This window comes from Leptodactylus fuscus, chromosome 9, assembly GCF_031893055.1.
Source record: "Leptodactylus fuscus isolate aLepFus1 chromosome 9, aLepFus1.hap2, whole genome shotgun sequence".
NCBI classification, from domain to species: domain Eukaryota; kingdom Metazoa; phylum Chordata; class Amphibia; order Anura; family Leptodactylidae; genus Leptodactylus; species Leptodactylus fuscus.
In genome coordinates this window covers 26,297,285-26,323,317 of record NC_134273.1, presented here as the reverse complement: position 1 = coordinate 26,323,317, position 26,033 = coordinate 26,297,285, and the positions used below count along the sequence as shown (strand labels likewise).

Sequence of the window (26,033 nt, the reverse complement as noted above, 5' to 3'; positions counted from 1 at the left end):
GGCTATCCGTTTACATAGAGATCAATGTTAAAAAAAAAAAAAAAACCCACCCTGCTCTGTATGTTTTTTCTTTTTTCTTTTAAGGTTCGGTTCACATTTGCATTCGGGCCATTCCGTTCCCCTCTCTACATAAAAAATACGGAGAGAGAAGTCCTACAAGCAGCACTTTTCTCTCTCCACATTTTTTCGTGCGGAGACCTCATTATAGTCTATGGGGTCTGTTGGTTTCCTAAGGTAACCGCTTTTTTATGCCAATTAGGTTTCCGTTTGGGGAGTCTGAAAGGAAACCTATCAGTGAATGGGTTCTTAAACTTAGAGCGGGTTCTGTGGGTTTCCGTCTCCTGCTTGAAAAACTGGACAGGAGACGGAAAACCGACAGTCAGTGTCCGCCCGTGAGTGTCTCCTGGTCTCTGCAGCGAAACCGTTTTTTTGTTTTGTTTTGTTTTTTTAACCGGACACAAAGTCCTGCATGTCCGACTTTGTGTCTGATTAAAAAAAAAACAAACAAACCCAAAAAACAGTTTTGCTGCGGAGACCAGAAGACGCTTATGGGCGGACACTTTGCAAACACATTCAAATGTATGGGTTTAAGTGACTGCCAGTTTCCGTCTCCTGTCCACTTTCTTGGGCAGAAGACGGAAACCTGCAAAGCGGAGACCGGGTGCTGGTGTGAACCTGCCCTCAGACACAAAAACATAGTATATCCTACTTTTGTGTCTGTCCAAAAGAAACAACAAAAATAACTAATTCTTCGGGGATTGAGCTTCAAACGGGCCATGTGACAAATGTACATGTCCTCACCAGCCTCTGCAGATAATATTGGGGGTGCCGTGTGTTGGACCTCCACCAATCAGATATTGCTGATCGACCCTAATGATGGGTCATTAATATTTAACGCCCAGGTAAACCCCTTTGTCCCGTATTCACAGCAGGATTTCTACTATTTTAGGAACTTACAGAAAAACCCCGTAGACAGACAAACTGTGAGTCTCCTCTGTACATTTCTGACTCAATTTTAGGTTTAGTGCTCCTTTTTAAGTCTTTTTAAGGGTTGGTTTGAAAAAATATCCAATATACTGTTGGTCTTGCAAAGATCTTTTATAACCTGAAATGTAGATGTTTCCTCCCCACCCAATGCAGGGGAATGAGCTTTTGGATGTGGATTTGCTGCAGGTTTTTTCTGGGTTGTGCTGTGGTTATTTTCGGCAGCTTGCTTTTGGCAGCTCCCCCCGGCTTTGGCTAAAAATAAGCTCATGGACCAGAACTGCCTACTGAAGTTTGGTTTGCTGCAGAAGACTGAACAGTATAGTATAATGTGCAGAATTCTGCATCCATGCCCAATATCAGGGGTCTGACCACCCCCCATAGACTAACCTTGGTGGTGTATTGTGCACCTACCCCGTACACACAATAAGGAGTTAACGTGCAGAAATGCAGATGAGGCCTTATGTATGTTTGTCAATGTCACTTGTGGGTATTTTACATAATCCAAGGTCTTGACTATTTTTTTTTTTGAAAGGCTCCAATGAATAAAGTCCTCAATGACGGTCACTTTTATGGTTACTTTGGAGCCAAGGCCGCTTTATTAGTAGGAGAGTGCTGTATATTGTTTATCTGCTTCTACAAAGCCAAAATTCTGCCACTTGACCTGTGGGGTCAAGTATAAGCCGTCAGGTGTATGTGACTGTCCTACGGTTGAATTCACATATGGCCACTTGACAGAACACCAGTGAATGCACAATGTCTGCCTATGAGCGTATACTGCGACTGAAAGGATGTTTTTGTGGTAATGGAAAACTGCATTGCAGTATTACATGTAAGTGCCATACGTACGGAGCGGCACACCCTGACAATGCTGCAGATCAGCTAAACCTGTTGCTGGAAATGCTACAAGATGTGAATAAGAATTCCTATAGCGGGCCATACACCATAAAAGTGGTCTCACCATGAATAGAACCAGATTCAGATTTGTAGGTAATGAAAAGTTAAACATTTTAGCAAATACAATTACAAATTTTGCAGAAATTTTGAAGATTTTCTCTAATTATCTCGGTAGTGACATCTGTTGTCTTGATTGATTGCCAATGGATACGACGATGAATACGGGAGCTTTCTGTCCTCTGAAACACAATCATGTTTTCTTTGAGGCTGGATTATCTTCTTATACATGTAGTGTCCCTGCCTGATAAACTGTGCACAATAAGGACATCATGGCTGGGTATCTGACAAGTGCCAGACCATGGAAAGTTCCTGCATTCATGGTCGTGTCCATTGGCAATGGATCAAAACAACAGACTGTCGCCGCTAAGATGGTTAGACAAAATCTGTAAAATTTCTGCAAAATTCTTAATTATTTTTGGAAAAATGTTTAAAGGGTAACAACTTTGCACGAGTGAATAGTACAGGTTAATGTAAGAAACTTTGTCATGTATCTTATGTAAGAAATATGTTTTCTAATTCAATTTTCAGGCGGAGTTATTTTATTCATATTAGTTTTGAAGAGGGGAGTGGGGTGTAGAGGCTGCTAGAAAAGACACTCAGATAAGTGCTGCTCTTTAAACACTACTAGGTTGTACATAAGAGGCTACCAGTGCACAGAACGAGGCAATCTATTAACTAGAACTAGCCTCCTCCCCCTCCTTCCTTCTCCATATGTGAGGCTGAATAAGAGACATAATAATGTAAACAACGCATTGAGCAGGAGAACGGCTTAATAAGTGGAGAAGATACAAAAATGAATCATAAAGGATAGCCATTAGAGATGAGCGAACACTGTTCGAAACAGCTGTTTCGAATAGCACGCTCCCATAGAAATGAATGGATGTAGCCAACACGCGGGGGGTTAAGCAGCTGGACACCGGCAAAGTGTGCGTGCCGGCCGCTTCCATTCATTTCTAAGGGAGCATGCTATTCAAAACAGCTGTTTCGAACAGTGTTCGCTCATCTCTAATAGCCATCCATTTACATAGTAACGATGAATTTTTTTTCTTACAATAGACGATTTTTTGCGTCAGACACAGAAGTGTGGTCTTCTACATTTCCGACCTAAAAATAAATAAAAAAAAATAGACACGGATCGTTTCACTCTGTAAATGAATAGCCATCCACGAAAACTGACAAAATTAGGACTTTGTCTTATTTTATTGACAAACTGTTTGCATGTGAAAGGTCCCGGAGAATTTCTTTGTCTCAAAAACAGCTCTTTGACAGCCATAAAAAAAAAAAATTGTCTTCCATGTTGGATTCTTCTCCACACTGCTGTGTAACCTGCGGCGGCGCGGTTTTACTTGCTGATCGCCCTGACACAGTGATGGCTCAGAAAGAATGGGGTTTATCAGAAATAGTTTCACGCCGCGGGTTCTGCAGCCGAATTAGCCGCTCAATGGAGCAGGGCGCTGCTTTTTGTTAGCATCCTACAAAAAAAAAAAAAAAAAAAAGTGTCCATCACGGTCTCCCAGATGGCTCGCCTTAGGATGGGTTCACATGAAATAGCTCTGCCGGCCGAAAGCTGTATCTAACAAATTAACTTCCTTATATATTGGATGTTGTTTTTATAAATTCGTGTTTTTTTAGATGGTCGGGTAAAATAGGAACTCGAAACTGAATCTTGTCATCTAGTTACTTGAAAAATATACCCAGCAGAAGGTGTGGCGCTATATACATAAAATCCCATCGAATTAGAGGAGTGATTGACAGACAGATACAAAGGGCGAGCAAGAAGATACGTGGAATGATTGATCCAAGAAGCCAGCAATGATTCCATGTAAGAGGCGGTGGTCCCCGGGGATGGCGTATTGATCGGAGGTGATGGGCTATAAGCGTACTGCTAAGTCTCCTTTCTCCATCTATGGCTTTGTTTGTGATGGAAATGTTCATAAGGCAAGCTGTTTGTTAGAGATGTTTATCCGTGTGTGGGGAGCGCTCCGCTCAATAAATCAGCATCAAGTACTGAGATATATCTGCTGATATGTAATGTGACCACTGTGGCATTGAGGAAATGTGAAATGGCTACCTATTGTCTATGTATAACCAGCGTACACTAAAACTGTTCACTGGTGGTAGTTGTAGTCATGAGCTACAGATTGCAGCCTGCAGACATAGGCTTTATTAGTAGAATATTTGCTGTTTCCTCACAAATCCTGAAAAATACTGGACCCCCCTTCCCCATTGAATCCAGACAAATTCTGGGTTATCATAATCCATTGTAGATTCCGTTTAATCCCAATGAATTCAGTTGAGTTACAGCCAAACTGTCCCGATGAATCCCAGGCATCTCCTGTTGAATCCCGAGGCATCTCAGACTATCCTAATGCATCCTGGATTCTGCTGAATTATGATTAATCCTAGGCTGACCTGTTAAATCTTCAAAAATCTTAGGTTGTCCTCATGCATCTAGGGATCTCCAGATGAATCCATAGGAATCCTGGGTTCTCCCAATGAATGCCGTGCTAACCTGATGCGTTCTGGATTATGATGATTAGCTCTCGTAGTTCCTACGAAGAATCTTGGCCTCTCCTGTTAAATCCCATATTCTCCCAATGAATCCATAGGAATCTGGGGGTCCTCCCAATGAATCCTGGATCCTAATACATTCCAGGAGCTCCAAATTTATTTTGAGGAATCCATGCCTTTCCCAATAAATACTGGATCCTGGGCAATCCTGGAATCTCAACTAATTCTGGCCTATTCTGGGTTCAACCTGATGAATCCTGTATCCTGATTCATATATCTCTACCCTATATCTCCCAGCAAATCCTGAGGATTCTTGATGCATTCTGGGCTCTCCTAACACATCTCAAGGAATCCCAATGAATCCTGGATCTTGTTGAATATCGAGGAATCTGGTGCTATCTCGCAGCATCCTAGGCCGTCCTGATAAATCCCAAAGAATATCTGGCCCTGCATCCTGGGACATCGCAAGCACTCCCAATTTAATCCTTGGCCTTCTCTAGGAGTCACAAGGACGTTGAGGAATCCTATGTTCTCCGATGAATCCTGGATATTGATATATTCTGGGCCCTGTTGATGAATCCCTAGCTCATCTGATTCATTCTGGAACTTGTGGTATCTTGAGGAATCCTGGTTTCTTGTAATGAATCCTGAGGAATCCTGGGCTCTCCTTAGGAATCTTGCATCTTGATGTGTCCCGGTCCCTCCAGAGATATCCCAGGTTATGATGGATCCCAATTCACTCTGAGGAATACCAATGAATCCTGGGTTCTCCTGAGGAATCATGGATCCTGATGTACTCCGAACTTTGTTGATAAATTCCTGGGCTTCCCTGGTTCTTGTTGAATCTCAAGGAATGTGGGGCTCTCCCGATTAATTGTAATGCATGCTGGGCTCTCCAGATATATCCCAATGAATTCCAGTCATTCCCAATCTTGGGCTTTCCCAAAGCTTTTTGGATTCTGAGGAGTGTCTGTCTCTCCCTCAAAATCCCAATAAATTCTGTGCTTCCCCGAGGCAAGTTGGTTCCCGGTGAATCTCTGGGTACCCTGCGGAATCCCAAGGCATCTTTTTTTTTTTTAAAATGTAGATTGTGAGCCCCACATAGAGCTCACAATGTACATTTTTCCCTATCAGTATGTCTTTTTGGAATATGGGATGGAAATCCATGCAAACACGGGGAGAACATACAAACTCCTTGCAGATGGTTTTTTGCCCTTGGCGGGATTTGAACACCAGGACTCCAGCGCTGCAAGGCTGCAGTGCTAACCACTGAGCCACCGTGTGGCCCCCCCCAATCCCAAGGCATCTTGAGCTCTCCCGTGGGATCCTGGGCTCTCCCGGATGAATCCTTGGTGGTTCTGCTAAGGGGCTGATAACATAAACAAAATTTTGTTATCCATCTTCCTGGTTCATCTGAAGCCACATAAAAAAGGATTAGTGATTCTCCTCTCCCCACACGCTGCGAACAGGATCCTCCGACATCAGTGGGCTCACCTCTTGTTCTGCACATGGGCTGAAGGCTGAGCTGTAAGTATTAGTTCAACTTACTGCAACTAAGGTCTTTAGTAACAAGGGCATATGAGAGTTTATTTTTTTTGAGTAATGGGTTAAAGGGGATTTCCCAGAATCATAACTTCCATATAATACGTTATGAATGTAGTGGAGCTGTGAACCTTAAAGGGCTTTTCCGGGATACAAATAATACAAATACTGATGATTTTTTTTTTTTCTTTTCTTCTTCCCTATCTGTATGGCTTTGGAGTGTGGGAATAAACCCACATAAGCACGAGGAGAACATATAAATTCCTTGCAGATATCCTTGGCAGGATTTGAACCCAGGACTCCAGCGCTGCAAGGCTACAGTGCTAACCACTGAGTCACCCTGCTGCCGATGGTCTTTCCTAAGAATAGGTTATCTATAGTTGATTGGTGGTGGTGGGGTCTGACACCCAGCACCCCCACTTAGCTTTTCACAGAGGCTCATATACAGAGAATAGAGCAGGAAGCAGACAGCACTGTCCTTTATGTAGGGCAGAACTGAGTTAATGGTGCTCAGTTACCATTGAAATGAATGGGAGCTGATCCACAGAACAGAGCTGACCGCTTTCTGCTCTATTCTCTGTATATGAGCCTTTGAGAACAGCAGATCAGTGGGGGTGTCGGACCGCTACCAATCTGATATTGATAACCTATCCTTAGGATAGGTCATCAGTATTTTAACCCTTTAACAATTAGTGAGAATACAGGTTGTGAATACTACCCTGCCCACACACAATCTCTCGAGTATACACATACACACACACACTCTCGAGTATACACATACACACACACACACTCTCTCTCTCTCTCTCGAGTATACACATACACACAATCTCTCTCGAGTATGTGTGCGTGTATGTATAATCTCTAAATGCTTATTTAGGTAGCTGGGGATTCCTGTTCTTGTGGTCAGTAGTCCCTGTGATAAGATTGCAGCGATCAGACACTTGTCAGCTATCCTGTGGATGGGACTTCACCCTATGCATCATTTTCATCCTTATCCATTTATATTCATTAACACAGAGTTAGTCATTTGCCAAGGCGCATAACTAATAGGCAGTATTGGCTAATTGACTTTGGCTGTCTCCGTGAAAAGCAGGGTGTGTGGGATTGTGTATGAAGCCTCCTGTTTTATGATATGCTTAAATGCTGAAGCGTGGGAGCACTGAATAAATTGAAAGCGGGGACATGTGGGGTGACAATCGGTATATTAGAAACCCAGGAGCATTAAAAATGAGTCTCCAACATCACCTAGGCCATATGATATTAGGTTATCTATGAGATCAGGCAAATACATACTGCATTGACCAAAATATACCCCCACATTTTCCAACTTTCCCGACTTCTGTATTCCCAGTGCCTGTGCTGTGTATTTGTGCATTAAGGCTGGAGGAGTACACCCCGACCTGAGCGTGCATGTGTGCCCAGTGAATCCCGGGTGCACTACAGTGTTGGGGCAAGGCTTGGGCACTAAATCACCGGTCCATGAGAACCTGTAGGTGGTTTAGTGTATTAAAAAGTCCTGACAGGTTCCCTTAAAATGAATTCTTGTTGGTGGCACATGGCAACTTCCTTCCCCTCTCAAGTGGGCACAGTAAGCGTATGACAGGTAGACTTTAGGTACGGCATTTAATGATGTATATTTTAGGGTACGGTAACACGACCGGCTTTGTAGCAGACATTTCTGCAATCCTAAGTCCGTTCCATTAGTCTAAATAGAGTTGTTATGGTGGTAAATGAATGGGATGGTCACAGACCTTTCTACAATAAAACCCGTCACATGTGAGCCCACCCTTATGTTGTGTTCCAAGGGGTTAATAGCAATCCTTATCCATATGGTCACATTTACTGGATTATGACCCAGACAGCGGTCCTATCATTCCTATAGCCGCACAACTATGGCCGCCATACGATGAGAGTTTTATCATGAAGAATCATTGCGCATTGACCTTGACCCTCCTGATCTGTTACAGGGGAACCATCAGCAGTTTCTTAATTTCCTAAACGGCTACCTAGGGAATTGGACGCCCCCTTTCTAGATAACCGTTTGTGATGTGATCCTGTATAGACATATTCCAAGTCCTTGTCTGGTGCATCCATCTTGTTGATGTATTATGAGCGTATAGGGGAGGGGGCTGCTGTTTTCCCCCTTTTATGTTCAGTTTTCTTTTTAGATCCGAGACCTTGGACACGTCACCTGTGTAGATTACATTTAGATTGTTAGCTTTGGAGGTTAAAGGCTGCCGCTGCCTCCGCTTGTGTAAACAGTCGGCTATGCTGCCTGCCTGTAACAGCATTAGCCCAAATCCTTTGTCTCCTTGTATGTGATGATAAGCTGTCATGTGGATAAAGGATGGGTTACCAATTCAGATGCCTGCAGCCTCCCAAATTATGTGGTAGAATAGAATGAAACTGTTGGGGCAATTTATTTATTTTTTAATAATAAATTATATATATATATATATATATATATATATATATATATATATATATATATATATATATATTTTTAACCAACGTCTAATTTTAAAAACCCGTTTATTCATTTACAACAATTTGCTTCATTTTCACCTTCTCTGTGTAGTGTATAATATACTAATAACCTGTCTATAATTCTTTAATTTATCACTGAAAAAAACACCAAAAATCTAAATTAAAGTAACGGTGTAACCACAAGTTTCTTTTCCCATTTTTATTCATTTTTCCCCTCTATTCATTATAGCGGGTTGTTCAGTGGATCTAGCGCTCTTCTGCTCCAGCCATAATAGTTTCCTGCCCTGTCACTGATCCGCGTCACTTTCTAGTCCTTTTAATGACTTCTTGTTTTTGTTCTGCTCGCTGTCAGCGAGGAGCTGCCTGGCGCTGGGTTACAAGCAGAAAGGAAATGACAGGTTAATTTGTCCGGTTTCTCTCGGAGCCGGAGTGTTTTGCAAGCCTTGTATGAGGATAACGCTGAGGGACGGTGCGGGATATTCTCTGAGCCTCATTGGAAGAGTCTGGGGATGGGGATGTTGTTCCAATGTCTGCAGGTCCCCGACATCAGTGTCCTATTGATCTGTTATTTCTCTTTGCACTGGCCAATCCTGAACAGTGATGGTGACGTCGTCCTTCAGGACCAATACTAATTTGTTTTATTGGATCATCTTACTTTTATTCTTAGGCTACGTTCCCATTTGTGTCGGAGTCTATGTTGCAATGTCCGCCTGAAATCGGTGAATGAAGAAGTCCTGCACAAGCGGCTTTCTCATCTGCTGCTTTCATTTTAAAAGCAATGGACCCTCAATGGACCTCATTATAGTTTGTGGGGTCCGTTGGGATGTAACCATGATTGTAGTGGTCTGTGTGTGAACCTAGCGTCAGTCTCTAGTTGTGTTATATAGAGCACTGCAGGAATTGTATCCTAATAAAAGGGAATGGCTCCAATAATACATATTGTCACAGGATCTGTGTGATCTTGGGACCTGGTCGTGACACTTTAAGAGAATATTTCTGGTAGGAGTTTGTAACCTATTCTGTATCATAAAGACCATGAAAAGTCACCAGTGAGGTCCCTGAGATCTCCACCTGTGTTGAGGATCACGACTGTTGTTACTACTGTGTGGGTGTTTTTGAGATTGAACACCAATACGTTCTCCATTATATCCATTTTAGGGTTTTTTACCCTCTCAGATCGCTGTATGGGTTACACAGCATTACTTTCACGTCTTCCCAAAACCCTTTTAGACTGTAGATTTGTCTCAGGAAGCCACATTGTTGGGTTACACTTAGAACACCAAGATTAGGAAAAACAATGACTATAATATAGGTGAAATAAAATTCTACCCTTTTCATAGGACATGATCGCTCCTGGATGTAGATTGTTGGATGTTAGTGGCCAGCTCAGGTTTCGTATATATAGAAACCATCAATTCCATCCATTACCTATTGACTGGCTGCCAATCTATTGTCCAGATCTTGTGTAAGATACCTGACATTCATCTCTGGGTCCTTGGTGTGCAAAAAAACATAAGCATGGTTACATTTATGTACATTGGATGACCTCTGTAATCTTGCATTATATTAAGCAATAAGCCCGAAATCCTTATTTTTGCTCTCTGTGATGACCAAAACCAGTGCGAAATTGTATCTATGCAGCCTTGCGTACGTTCCTTCTCAGTCTAGATCTGTAGAGGTCCATCAGGTGGCCACTGTAGCCGCTTGTACTGCTGTCCAGGATGACATAAGGTGCCTGCTGTATCACAAAAGCCATTCTAGTAGGTTCTCATTGCTTTTACTACATCCTCAGGCTACCCAAATACTGTCTCTTGCTCTGATCCAGAGTCTAGTATTCACACTGAGATGCTGAGACCTTCCATCAGGTATATGGTGAGTGCATGGACCGCATAAAGAAACAGGCTCTAGTGTTAATGCACCAGACTAGAAGAGAAGTACCAGTAAATATAATATATGTTTTGTCTTTTGTATAATTTTTTTTTGTGTGTGCCAAGTTATTTTATAGGGACAACTAAGTGGCGGGTTTCTGACCTCTCAGACCCCCACTGATTGGGGCTATGCTTCTCCAATCCTGACAGAGTGACAAGCCGAACATGGACCCTGCTGCTCAGGACATGTGAACCAGAGCCCCGCTCTCAGGATCGATGAGCGTCCCAGTGGTCATATTTTCCCAGTCCTATTAATGCAACCATTAAGCCTCTGCAGATAAAAAAAAATAAATAAATTGTAGGAACACAATTAATATTAAAGTTCCTAAAAAACCCTTTAAAGGGGCTCTATCATTTGTATTTTGTGATTTGAGATATTCATATGCCTGAATAGCCTTTAAAAAGCCTATTCAGGTGCTGCTACTCGATATGTAAATAAGCCTCTCCGTGCACCCTAGGTGTTCCCCCAAGCCTCTGTGCACCCCCAGCGTCATACCTTGATAACGCCCCCTCTGTAGCTTGTAGAGGTCGTCCTCCTCTGTTTGAGTAACCTCCTCCAGTGTCTGTAATCTCGGGCATGCGCAGTAGCACTCCCTTCTGAGCGCTACTGCGCATGCTCAAGCCCCGTGTTCTTGTGAGTGGCTTCATGTATGATTCATGTTGTATACTTTTGTAGTAATTTTTTTTTTTTTTTTTTTTTTTTTTTTTAATTCTGTGAATGTTTGTGTAGCTTTATTCCTGCACGATTTTACTGATATACATATATTTTTTTTCTTTTCTAAGGCGTTCAAGGAGATGTTATATGCAGCCCAAGACCAGGCCCCCTCTATAGAAGGTAAGACACTTACTCATCTTTGGTTCATCGATTGGAAGAAGATAAATCTTACTTTATTAACTTTGACCTGTGTCCATAAACCCATAAATTCAGTGTTGTGAAGCTTGACCGTTCCCCATAAATCAACATGCCACCCATCTGCCATCTCGCACTATATAGATGTCACCCTACAGATGCGACTATTTGTCCTCTGAGTGCAGTTTGTCATTCAGTCGCTGGTAGTTGTCCGTCTATATTTAGGTGTGTGCCCCGTCTAGCTTTTACCGCTCCACAATTGTATACAAAAGTGGAGAACATTTCAAGAAGGTGCCTAGTAATCTTCAGCTGTCGCCGGCTGGAGCGGCAGAGAAAGGTCATTTCCTGTTGTAATGTTGTCAGGATCTCTATTTAAAGGAGAAATATCTTTTCTGTGTTTGGGACTGATCCACTTGGATTGCTTTACGCTTGTTTCTTGTGTGCGGATTTGAGTCTTTAAGGAACATGAAATCTAGAGGAGGAAACAGGTGACAATCTTGTCCTCATTGTCAGTCAGTCTGCAGCTTTAGAAAACAAGTCCTATCTATCTATCTATCTATCTATCTATCTATCTATCTATCTATCTATCTATCTATCTATCTGTCTGTGTGTATATATTTATACACACACACTGCCCAATATACACACTGACCCATTGTAGTATTATTTGTATGTATTAAAATGAGTAATTCATAGTGCTATCCAGGGATTGTACACAATACTGAAAGGGAATATGTTGCCAGAAAGTGGCCTATTTTTTAATCAGGTTTTTTTTTTTATATTTAAAGAATTTTTGGTTAGGTTTTTAAAAATGTTCTTTATAATCTGTATTTTTTTTAAAAAAAATTCTAAAAATACCGCAGTTCTGACTCTGGCCGCTAAGCCAAATAATATGCTGACACATCTTGTTTTCTGTCAGAGATTTCTTTGCAGCTGCCACCTGACACCAATGATCTCCACTTTTATTATATATATATATATATATATATATATATATATATATATATATATATATATATATATATATATATATATATATATATATGAATGACACAGAATCCACCAGGCACAATTGGTAATTTCACAGCTTATCTACACAATGACCTCTGCAGAGGTCACAGGACATGCCTAAAAAAATCTCTCCCATAGAAGTCAGCAGGGTCTGCCTTGCAGCATTGTGTCTATGGCCCCTTTTGGTTCATCTGTTGAAAACAGGGAGAATCTATTTTAAGCTTAGTGGTAAGAGTTGGAGCCACAAGATTTTTACAATTTGTTGTTTTTTTTTTAATTTAAGATATTAACGTGGAATGTGAAAAACGATATTACCTCAAATTTGTTAAAAATTGTTTAATATAAAAACATGGTTTAAGCAATAGGTAATTTCCCTTTAAGGCCTCGTATAACCTTATTATGAAACTATGCTGTAGACTATTCCGGTATGTGGAAGCTGAGAATCCTGGCATGCCCGATCCCATGTTACTATGTATATACTATGTACATACTATAGTAACTATGTATATACTATGTACAGTACATACTATAGTAACTATGTATACACTATATATACTATGTATGTATGTTACAGAGTAGTGAGGCCCCAGTATAAGGAGTGTCACTGTGTGGGCCATAACATATCATCGGCCCCTCTCGTTCAGGGGGATATTGTTTTGTACATTTGTCCCTTATGTACATTTGCAGACTAAATATCACATTTATATTACTGTAGAACCTGAGAAAGTCTAATTACATTTATTCATATGTTTCCATGGCAACAAGAATGCATTGTATACCCCGCTGAAACATTGTGCAAAACAAAAAGCCAAGGATTACATTACAGCGTTACTATGCTTTTATGAAAAGATTAAGGGAACGTTCACACAGTGGAATCTGCCAGGAAATAAATCCTCCTCCCATTCATTTCAATGGTTGCTTTTCCTGGTAGCTGAAAAAGTCAGCGGGAAATTAAAAAAAGAAACCAAAAACCATGATGCCCAACTGAAGTGAAAGGGGGTAGTAGGAAATCTTTCTGCCTATGGCGGATCTAAATATGCCGTGTAAACTTACCTAAGAATCCCCTTCCACTACACCTTGGCTGGATTCACACACAGCCTTATGATGCTTTTTTTTTTACCATTGGTTTTGTGTCTTGGGGGGGGGGGGGGGGGGGGTTGTCTGTGATTTGTCTTAAGTATTTAAACAGAACTTCTTTGGGATTTGGAACACTAAATCACCCACAGCTTCTTATAGACCTGGGGTTTCGCTTCCCCAATTGCTCTGTTGTTACGCCATATGTGACTGCAATAACAATAAAAAAGCTTTATACTCTCTCTGCCATGGACTCCCTCTGCGTAGGCCAGAAGACTACATCTCTGCTTCAGTGCGCATGTTCTGTACCTCCACTACTTGCACAGTGATGCTGGGGTGTATGTCCTCGGCCTCACTGTACAACAGGAGCACCAGAGAGGAGTCTGATGAGACTCGGCGGACTCTTCTCCTAGTAAGTGGAAAGGTTTATTTATCAGAATGTGGGCACAAATGGATTTAATATGGGGCGATTTGGGACAGTAAACCCCCATTCTGTAAGGACCTGTGAGTGGTTGTAGTGTCCCATACCGACCTGACAGGTTCTCTGTAAAAACAGAAAAAATGGAAGTAGTTGAGGAAAAAGAAGAGTTGCGCTCCAACTGCCAAGAGTTTGCGTGTTCGTCCTGGAACCCTCCTCTGAGGACCTGGGGAGAACTTGCTTTATCCAAATAGAATGTTTGAGCAGATTGTATATAGGGGGAATGCCTTTTTGGCGAGGGCTGCAAACGATAGGGGCAACTGGTTATCGCTTGGACTGACCGTGCCAGACAATAAACAACAATGGAGCGTATAGCCCCTCTGCCCCACGTATTGCGCTCCTTTAAAAAAACTGGATTTAACACGCCTTGAAGTGAATCAAGTTGATTCATTTTAAGGCGTGTAAAATCCAGTTTCTTGAAAGGAGCGCAATGTGCGGGTCAAAGGGGCTATACGCTCCATTGTGGTTTAAAACAGAGAAAATAGTGTGTAAGGGGAACCTTTTTGTGGATTTTTACAAGACTATTTTGCATAGGTCCAGTGGTTTATGCTGAATATACAGAGCGATTACCACTACAGGCTTTGTTAGGCTTGGTTCACACCTTCTTCTTGCGTTGGCGTTTACCTCAGACATGACTGTAGGCTGCCATACCGCCGACATATGCCGCGTGCTGAGCCAATATACATTAGTGTATACAGAAAAACAGCAGAAAATAAATAATGCTTTGTATATTTTTCGCCCCTGGGTGACATTCGCCTATGTATGCCTATACTATGGGATACGGCACAGCCTTTCATCTGAGGTACGCCTTGTGAGATCATCCTAATGTGTTCCTCTAATGTAAACTCAAATCGATATGTGAACAGGGCCTTATACGTGCTGCTTACCCACATTGTTTCTTATAGTAGTATTACACATGGTGGTGGTACATCTACCGTTTGCTTTTTATATACTTTTTTATATACCGTATTATCTGCCCCTTTAATACTTGACTGTAAACACAGAGCATTGTGAGTTTAATGGAGACTTAGTGTCCCCGGTATTGCTGAAAGTCTGTTCTGGTTCCCCTCGCACCTTCCCTCTCCTGGCGGTTATTAGCATGGGGTCGGCAGACGGTAGATCACAGCTGTGCTGTAATAGTGGCAGGTTCGTAGGCATGTGAGAAGTATCTCGCCCTGAGCACAAGCTGTCCCCGCTCTTCACAACGCCGGCTTCACATGCCTGAGGATGGCGCTTGTGTGTAGCACCGGGTGGAGCTGGTACTATAGCTCTAGGATGCCAATTACAAACCTCCCTGTCGGTCTCTTGACTCCCGTCTTTGTTGCTTTTTAGCCTCATTTATTACCGTCTTGTTTTCTTATTCCCAGATCTTGGTTATTATGAACCTTTTTCTGCCGGTTTCGACCACCTTCGCCGTTCTGTGCGGCCGCATAGCTCCTCTGCTCCTTTATAAACAGGCAGTCGGCATCTTTGTAGTCTGCTGCCCAGTTTATACCATGTGGGAACGTTCCTCAAACATCCCCTGGTGCAATGTGAATGCATTACTGGAAAGTCTACAGTATCCAGTCTCTTAGCGGAGGAAGCGGCATTGTTTGGAATCGGATTTTACATCTGTTGCACCAGGGAATCTTTGATGTTTACTCCTCTCGGTGATGGAGGAAAAGCTGATCGAGGTTACAAGTTTCCATCACTAAATTTTCCTTATTTACCGTCTGTAAAATGTCTATTTTTTAGTTTCTATTCCTAGATATCTGGTTCACCTATATCGTGTATCTATAGGTACCACCAGCAGGACTCTGCTCCCCCCTCCTCTTCAATTCTTCTGCTCATTTAGCAGATGTGCAGCCTTCTCCCCAGACTCCTTAGGATTCAGGGCGTCCAGGATGAAAGCGTGCCTGTAAATTATTCATTGTGATTATCTGCCTCACTGCCCGGGGTCCACTGGCGATTTTCTGTCTTCTGCGTTTTTTTTTTTGTCCCCCTCCAATCCCCCCTTCTTTCTCACTCCCACTCCCAAGGTGTTCTGGACATCGCTGAAAGAACATCAATCTTTACAGATGAGAGACGTTGACAGGTCGGAGAAGTGGACAGCTAATATTTATTAATATTTCACAATGTCGCCTTTGTTTATCCTGTAAATGTGGAAAATTCACCTTTCAAGTAGAACAGCTAAATATGGCAACCAAAGATACAGTGCAAACCCCCTCGCCAGGCTAAATCTCAGCAGATGAGGGTTCGCTCGCCTGAGCAAATGTGTTGCTATATCAAACTGTGAGCCGTAATTCTGTTAGCATCGGCCTGGAGATGATTTTTTTATTATTATTCCAAGGAATAAGGCTAAACTGATCATCGTGAACAGTAAAACCTGCACTAAAAATACGTTATAGCTGAGACTGTATTCACTTTATTGTATTGAGAAAACAACCGTCTTCTTTATCACAGAAGTGGTGACCCCAAGGACTCAATCTGGCGCTCGGGCACCATTAAAGAAACCGCACACATTAAATTTCATGTGTATTTAAGCTCATGTCACGTGCCCTTTCATGCGTTATTAATGCGTTACCACACACTGATATTGCATTTATAGGCTTTCTTATGAGCCTGGAAGGGCAACATGTAAAGAGTCTTTTTAAAAGAATCTGGTGAAAATGGCTCAAGATCATAGAAACCTTGGCCGGCAAACAGAACAAGAGTCTCTTTAGGGCACCTGTTTGTTTTTTTTCCATTGTGCTGTTATGTTGTTGCCAAAGCACCAACTACATCCCCACATCTCTGTTCTACTGACGTGTCTGTCTGACTACATAAATGTATTCTACATGAAAGAACACTTTTTCAACATCTTTTCTAAGTTCTCTACATTGTGCTGTTCCTCTTGTTATCCCTCCTGGAAATTTATGAGTAAGTTGACAACCAGTTGGAGGCGTGTCCCTTCATAGTCTGAGGCTGTCCAATCAGTGCTGTCATTATCGGACTGTGTAGAGACACGCCCTGTTGACAAGAAAGCTGGTAACACCCAGTTGTTAATTGATGCATAGGCAGTGGTGAACCTAGCCCCTCTGCTGCCTGGGGCGGTCGATCAAAAGACACCATACCCAAACATACATAGATAGATATGAGATAGATAGACAATAGATAGAGAGATAGATAGGAGATAGATAAATAAATACATAGATAGATATGAGAGATAGAGATAGATAATAGATAGGAGACAGATAGATAATAGATACATACATAGATAGATATGAGAGATAGAGATAGACAATAGATAATAGGTAGATAGATGGATAGGAGATAGATAGTTGTATATACCTACACATATACCCATCTACACTCACACATACAGTCATATACAATATACACACATACAGGACTCACACAGTATATAAGACACATAATGTAAACACATATACACATATTTTACCCAAGAATATATACTTACCTTTGGCTGAATTGCTGGTTGCACAGGACATGGAGGAAACTCCTGTGCAGCTCTGCCTGGCAGTGGAGTAAGCAGTGACATTGCAAGAGACTTCTCCCCTCACACTCCGATGTTAAGGGGGAGGGGCGGCACAGCAAGCTGATGTGTGCAGGGAAATTTTTACAAACGGCGATCGGCAGCCCTCCCCTCCTCCTCACGCAGACCCTGGATAGGTGCCGAATTTCAAAAGGACCTTTGATGACATCATCACTGAGATCATCAAAGGTCCTTTAACTTTAATACTGTTTACATAAAAAAAAAAGTCCCATGGCTGCCGCCCACTCCCAAGCTGCCTCACGTCGCCTCATTAGAGGTGCGGCCCTGTGTATAGGCTTCTAATAGGAATATTAGATTGAACAATGCAACGTTTTAAGAGAAGATGTTCCACAATTGTTATTTCATTGATAACATAAATATTTACAGGCAGACAGTGTGGCGTACATTCCCTTTAAGAACTACAATTTCTGTGTAGTGTGTTTTTGGCTATGTGTCTGTATATTCAGTGCTATAACAAAGAATACACTCACCTCTGTACTAGTCTCCATTGGGGTTCACAAGTAACCAGGGCATTGTCTCCTAAGTATGGTGGCAGCTCAACTATTCCCTGACCTCCACCCTGGGGGTAAACACAGAATAGACCACTTGTCTGGCCCTTTATTCCAATGAATGGTAAGGGACTGTAAGAGGTGGGTTAGTTTCATACTGGAGTATGGGCTAAGGGTCCCTACACCGTTAAGGACCATATTTTCTGTACCATATATCGGTTGTATTTCCCAGACCGAATCCTGTCTAAAGACCTGGACTCCCAGCATCATAGTCATCTATTGTGCTAGGAGTCCCATGGGGAGGCAGTGACTCTTAGCATCGTACAGTAGATGATTCTTAGACTCGGGGTCTCTAGATAGGATTCAGGCTGGGAAATACCACTGATATATTTTCCAGATCCATGTGCGAGGACCCTAATGGTCTTTGCTGCTGTTCACACAGTCATTTATTTCTCTTACTTGTATAGTACCACATATTCTTTTACTCCCCTCTTTAAAATACGAGGGGGGACCCAAAGGTTTCCAGAATGAGGCTGCGCGCAGTTTTCGTAGTACGCGATTCTGCAGCTAGTTATTTGTTCAACCACGCCTTCTCAGTCAGTGTGCCAAGCGGCAGTGATGCGGAAGGTTTCGGCTACCCGCAGTGAATTTTCTTGCAAGAGCTGTTTTGTCCAGCCGTCGCTCATCAAGTTAAGACAATGGTCATTTGTTTTTTTCGATGCAAATTGATTGTGCACTCGAAATTCGTTCCAACACCTCAGACCGTCAACCAGGTTTTCTACTTGGGGGTTCTCAAGAGGTTGTGCAACAGTGTGCGGCGAAAAAGGCCCGAAATGTGGCAGTCTGGTGATTGGTTTTTCCACTACGACAATGCCCCAGCACACACCGCCATTTCGGTGACCACTTTCATGGCAAGAAACGGCATGGCTGTCTTGCCCCACCCTATTCACCCAATATGGCTCCCGGTTACTTTTTTTTTTTTTATTCCCACGAATGAAGAGGAACCTCAAGGGGAAGCGTTTCGCCGATGGGGAGGAGGTGAAGAGGAAAATGACGGAGGTGCCTGCACACCTTAAAGTAGATGAGTTTAAAAAATGTTTTGAACAATGGACGACTAGATTTGACAAGTGTATTGCCGCTAAAGGAGAGGACTTTGTAGGAGATTGAAGGAATTTTGTACAAAAAAATAAATACACGCTTCAATAACAATTTTTCTGGAAACTTTTGGGTCCCCCAAAAAAGTTGGGATCAGATTTGACCTAAACACAAAAATCCTGAGTCATGGTTGTAGTGTGTTGTGTCTTGTCTCTGTGTATAGTGCAGATAGTTCAGTAAGGTGTTCCCTTATGTGTACAAGGCTGAAGTATTTAGGCAATGGCAGCTCAGGTCATATCTATTCTCTACCTGCCCCAGTAGTGAGGTCAGGCTACTGTTTGTGTCCTCAGCACATCACAGCGACAGGTCATGTCACATTGTCCTATTGTCTTCAGCTGCTGGTTTTGCAACTGGTTAAAAAGAAAAAAAAAAAAGCCTCATTGTAATGATTTATTCCAACCTGATTGTTTAGGAGTCATTAAGGGGAAACTGGTTATTTGTTAGGCCCAGTCTGACAGCATATGAATGAGAGAGAGATATTGTATATACTCGAGTATAAGCCAAATTTTTCAGCAGTTTTTGTGCTGAAAAAGCCCCCCTCGGCTTATACTCGAGTCAAGCAAAAAAAAAAAAAAAAAAGTTTTTTTTTTTTCTTTTTTGGGAGGGGGGGGGGGGGTCTATGACCAGCCGCAATAGTAATGTATAGAATCTCCCATAAAATAGTGAAAGAAAAAGAAGCTTTAAAAAAATATATATATATATAACAAAAAAAATAAAGTAAAAGTTCTAAATCCCTCCTTTCCCTAGAATACATATAAAAGTAGAAAATGACTGTGAGACACATACACATTAGGTATCCCTGTGTCTGACAGTGCCCGGTCTACTGAATATATATAGGGTATCTGCAGTGCTCCTGTTCCGTCTGGAAGGGGTTAATAGGAGCACTGCAGATCCCCTATATTCAGCCAGGCTGAATTACAAGTGGGGGAAAAAAACCCAGTCCTCAAGCTCAGGGAAGGGGCAGACAGACAACCAAAACACCCCCTCCCCTTCTCCAGCAACTACTGCACCCAAAAACTCCAACCATTTTAATTTTTTAAATTTTCCAGTAGCTGCTGCACTCCCCCCCCCCCCCCCTCGGCTTATACTCGAGTCAATAAGTTTTCCCAGTTTTTTGTGGTAAAATTAGGGGTCTCGGCTTATATTCGGGTCAGCTTATATTCGAGTATATATGGTACCTGCATTTGTTACATGTGTCATTGTTATAGATTTGGAGAAAAGCACCATTGAGGTCTTATGGAAATGAGGCATTTGTTGCGCTGGGTGATTGGAATCTGAGCTGCAAGAGCAGCGCTCCAGGGAGCGGACGTGACCCGGACAGAGCCTGGTTTAGTCGCTGTACTTCTATTTCTTAACATAAAGAAACAAGGGTCAGGGGACAATCGTACACATCAGGGAGAGTGTTTGCCTGGAGAATAGATTTGCATATTTTTTACCCATAAAGAAACAAGACAGATACTAACCTACCCCTGGTCCTCCATTAGGGCGCTAGGTCTCCTGTTCCTTTTGGTGATAGCATTGGTTGGGTTGGATGTGCGGTGGCTTAGGTGACTGCTGAGGCCTGGCACTGGCTGTAGTAGACACCTAAGTCTCAACCTCTGGCCTGGCCAGTTTTGGCCCTGGTGGGATTGAAGGATATGCTGCCCAAACAAACACTACAAATAGACATCTGCTGAACCTATTGATTCGGGTGCTACGAGCTGACTCTCTGATGTATTATGGAGGTGGGAAATCAGGATTGGGATTCATCATCTCAGGAGACAAGTGGTTGTCAGTGTCTGGTAGTGGCCTGTTCCCCTCTAGCTGTGCTTGACTGTACCTGTATGTGTATGGTGGGGGAATGGGAGGAATAACTTTTCGTCAACCGCTATCTAGGAATGGCCTTTGGCAGACAGATCGCTATGTCAGGTATATGGCCAGGTTATGGTGAATGTGATCTTGTGCAGCATGTCTGTTATTTGTAGGATGTGACTCCTCTCCTTCATAGTATTGCTATATACTACAAGGGACTATTAGCCGGCGTCTGTGGCCGCCTCTCCTTATTTGTTTGTATTAGTCACGTTTGCTCACAAGCTCAATAACGTTTCGGATCAGTACTTTCTCCGCATACAGAATTGTCTTCTAAATTGAAAACCATATGGATTGCTGCCTGGCTGCCAGAAATATACGGTAAATGTTACACATCTGTCCTGAGGCCATACATCATCCTGCAGATAAGGAAAGTCATTGGCGTTATTAAAAAGATGGCTGATAAGCAGTTCTTTTATATTGGTGGGTGGCTTCCGTGCTGAAGAAGCCATCTTGGGTATAAGAGTCTGTGTAGATGTCTTCCTTAGAGAGCCTCGGTTGTGATCTGGTTATTTAAAGTGACTCTCACAGATGTTTTATTGCCCCATGTGAAAGCCCCCTACCATAGAGGGAGAAAAGCTGAGCTCTGTAATATATATGGTCATAGGATATGGAACAGGGTTTGTTTTTTTTTTTTTGTTTTTTTTTTAGTAAAAAGGAATATAAATCTTGAGAGGACTCCTAGGAGAGACAGTGAGAGTCCTGATAGCCCCGCACACCCACAGGGTAATTGACAGATCTCCCTGTATCATTGTTTAAAAGCTGTCAGTTTTCCTTTGTGGGCGGAGTATCAGGACTGACCAACCGTCCTAGGAGTTCTGTCAGGATTTACTGTTTACTTAAAAATCCCAATTCAAATCCTATACACCTATATATCACAGAGCTCAGCTTCTCTCCTCTATCCTATACTCCTATATATCACAGAGCTCAGCTTCTCTCCTCTATCCTATACTCCTATATATCACAGAGCTCAGCTTCTCTCCTCTATCCTATACTCCTATATATCACAGAGCTCAGCTTCTCTCCTCTATCCTATACTCCTATATATCACAGAGCTCAGCTTCTCTCCTCTATCATATAACCCTATATATCACAGAGCTCAGCTTCTCTCCTCTATCATATAACCCTATATATCACAGAGCTCAGCTTCTCTCCTCTATCCTATACTCCTATATATCACACAGCTCAGCTTCTCTCCTCTATCATATAACCCTATATATCACAGAGCTCAGCTTCTCTCCTCTATCATATAACCCTATATATCACAGAGCTCAGCTTCTCTCCTCTATCCTATACTCCTATATATCACAGAGCTCAGCTTCTCTCCTCTATCATACAACCCTATATACCACAGTGCTCAGCTTCTCTCCTCTATCATATAACCCTATATATCACAGTGCTCAGCTTCTCTCCTCTATCCTATAACCCTATATATCACAGAGCTCAGCTTCTCTCCTCTATCCTATACTCCTATATATCACAGAGCTCAGCTTCTCTCCTCTATCCTATAACCCTATATATCACAGAGCTCAGCTTCTCTCCTCTATCATATAACCCTATATATCACAGAGCTCAGCTTCTCTCCTCTATCCTATAACCCTATATATCACAGAGCTCAGCTTTTCTCCTCTATCATATAACCCTATATATCACAGAGCTCAGCTTCTCTCCTCTATCCTATAACCCTATATATCACAGAGCTCAGCTTCTCTCCTCTATCCTATAACCCTATATATCACAGAGCTCGGCTTCTCTCCTCTATCATATAACCCTATATATCATGAAGCTGTACCACTCTCCCTCTATGATATCCTGCTCTCAAATAGGGCAGCAAAACTAAGCTGACAGGTTTGCATTAAAATGTCTTTTCTTCAGAATGATAGCCAGCCCATCTTTATGGGAACCCATGAATAGAAAGCACTTAGATGTTGCCATGCCTGTATACATTAAAGGTAATCTTCATGCATGATTGGTTTGACATTGCACAAGAACCCAAGTGTTGCATTTTATATCACCTACCAGAAATAGGCTTGCTTAGACTGTAGGATAATACTCTACTTTCTATGGTACTGATGGGTGCTCATCAGGATGGTCGGGCTGTTCTGCTTGCCCTTTGCTGCACTCATTGGTCATGAATTTCGATGATTATTATTATTACATTTTATAGCTTGTACTCCGTGTATACAGCAGTAAGAACAGAACGGACCATGAGGCTCCTGCTAAATGTTTGGTTCATTATTAAAGGGCATATTTGTGTACATTGTGGGTGATGTCAGCTTATGTAACCTCCATTCACAACATAAAGGATTGAGAAGGGTTAATTATTCTAATTTGTGTTTTTTCTTTATTAATAACTATTATGCTGCTCATTTTTTGGCCCCTTTCTCTAACTATATGCTGCATCTTGGTTGGCTTCCTTTGAATTTTTTTTTTTTTGTCGTGACAACCTTTAGATGCAGTTTGACTTGGGTCATACCAAACCATGGCCTACACCTCAAATAGAGACTAAAATGCTTAAAGGGATTTTTTTTTCTTTACCCAAAATGCACCTGGACCCTGTGCAGATCTGTTCACCAGGGTGCCAGAAGCTATAGCAGTGGACAGCTTGGTGCCTATTCAAGTAAAAGGAACAGATCTGCCGTACCGGATTGCCTGGCCTGTAACTATGGTTCTATTACAGGAGCAGAGTAACCTCCACTCCCTGTCCACTGCTATATCAGCTGATCTGTGCAGGGTCAGGGTGTTAACTCCCCAACAGATCAGGTACTAACAGCCAGTTCTTTGGATTAATCATCAGTATGAAAATGCTTTTGGATGTGGAAACCCCCTAAATCTGCCTCCCTTTTTAAAGGGGTTGTTTGATATACAAAGTCCTTATTTATATACAGAGGGAGGGTCCTTTGTTGTGGGTAGATGGAGTCTATGTCTGAGTAGATGGAGGCGGTCTCGCACTGCAGTCCTTGTCCTGTTCTACATTGTAATAACAGCTCATTGATTTACATTAACATTGTAATACTAGACTTAACCTATGGAGGCACTGCAGGGAGAATGAGCGCTTACTTCCAGGTGTCCATACAAGGTTACAGCTGATCACTGGGGGTTCCGGCATAACTTGTGGTTAGTGTAGATCGGAGAACCTTCACTTGGCTGTTCCCTTGTCCCTACATGGAGCGTCTCAATTCCAAAAAAGTAAAGTAATAGTAAAGATAATATTAGTTGTTCATCTTTCTAATGGCCATATTACTATTTACTACCAGAGTAACACACGTGTCCATACTCTGCCTCCACATACTTTTTATGATTTCATATAAATCCACCAAAAAATGTGAAGGGTTTTATTCTCTTAAATTGGCCCATGAAAATGCTCCAGAATTTTGATTCAATTTGTGCTAAATTGGCTTTTATGTGTTACTCGGCACATGTTAGTTTTAGGCACCTTTTTGTACTTTGTGTGGGAAGCAAACATGTTTTTTTGTAAATTTTGGCAAAGAAAGGTGTCTGTAGATGTAGCAGAGTTATCGCATAGCCGGAGGCCGACTGATAATTCTGAGCGTTATTAGATTCTGTAATAAGTTTACACTGTTTTAATACTCCATTGTGCTAAAATGCAGCACTTTGTGGAGGCGCCATATGGCAACACTCCAACTGCCTATGGCTCCATGTGGTTAAATCCTCATGACCTAGGTTTGCTATCATGTATCTTATATCAACATTTTCTATGGTAGCTGAGGGGGTGGATAAAAATGTATCCTGTCTAGGTAATCCTGTGCACAAATCGCTCGTATCATGAGTTTGTTGGAGGTAAAATGGACCATTCTGCAGCTCTGGAGACTTGTCTCAAAAAAAAAATGTTGCATTAAAGGGGTTTTCCATGATGATGAGATAATAAATCAAATAAATTAATTTAATTTGTGTGGACCGATACATGGTGTACTGCTTTTTCCAATAAAAGGACATTTTTCCATCTATACAAGTTGCTGGCAGACTGTATTGTTTTAATTATTTATATAGATAGATGGCCTAGCATCACGATAGACCATCAATATCTGATCGTATGAGGGGAGGGGGTGATACCTGACACAACTGGGACTACCACCCGGCCTGGCAGATTACAGTATATGCAGGTAGAAGCAGATTGCTCTGTATGTTGCATTGATAATATATTGATGGTCTATTCTAACAATAGGCCAACAAAGTACAATCCTAGGTAGCGATATTGAACATGTTGAATAATGAAACAGACAGTGTATTTTATTATTCCATGTTATACCACTGAGGACAATTGAATTCTGTCTAGCGGATGAGATTACCTTGGTTTTGATTTGCGTTGAAAGTGTTTTTGTTTTTTGTTTTTTCCATACCAAATAAAAAAATCATATAACACTATATATATATATATATATATATATATATATATATATATATATATATATACACACACACACATAATTCTTGCATTAAAGCCTTTTAGCAACATATGTCTAGCTGCGACTTATTCCCTTCTTTCCATTAAAAACATTAAAAAAAAAAAAAAAATCAAAACAAACCCAAAAACCATGCATCCTCAGCAGTGTGTTCTTCCAGCACCTCTCCTGACATATCCATTTTACTAAGCATTTATCTCCATACAATGACAATTCTGGATCGTTCTGTTGCATAGTTCGTTTCCTCCTATTCTTCCCACATATATAGGAATAAATTGACTACTGGGTCCTACTATTCCCCCAAGAGCTTTGTCTGTATGCGGCCTTACACTGTGTCTATATCTGCACCTTGGTGTCAGTCAAAGGACCAGAACAATGTACTCATGGACCACTAGAACATCGGACACCAACAGTGACCGTCAGACCTCATTGACTATAATGGAGTCCATTGTCTTAAATTGAAACCACCGGACAAAAAGACTTGCAGCACTTTATCTGGTGATTTCTGAGGGTGTAGATGTCAACCTGGCCTATAATGTCAGTACTGACTGGACAGGGTGGGGGCGCCGTGGTGCAGATCTCCCTTAAAGGAGCCTCTTCATATATCAGACGTGCCCTGTGCCTTCCAGGGGCTTTATTACAACTTGCCAGTCTTAATAAATCTTCCCCAATGTTCTATATTTCTAATAGGAATAAGAGAGGAACAGCATAATGCACATGTGGAATATAGGTATATAATAAAGCAGACTTGTCAGTGG

The 26,033-nt window shown here is 41.8% G+C and overlaps 1 protein-coding gene across 1 annotated transcript in view; it reads left to right on the top strand.

Moving 5' to 3' along the window:
- XPR1 (xenotropic and polytropic retrovirus receptor 1) overlaps positions 1 to 26,033 on the top strand; it is a 99,778-nt gene that overhangs the window by 10,438 nt on the left and 63,307 nt on the right. The window contains exon 2 of the mRNA XM_075287907.1: positions 11,196 to 11,247. Coding sequence (XP_075144008.1) covers positions 11,196 to 11,247 — 52 coding nt within the window. The remainder of the gene's footprint in view (positions 1 to 11,195; positions 11,248 to 26,033) is intronic.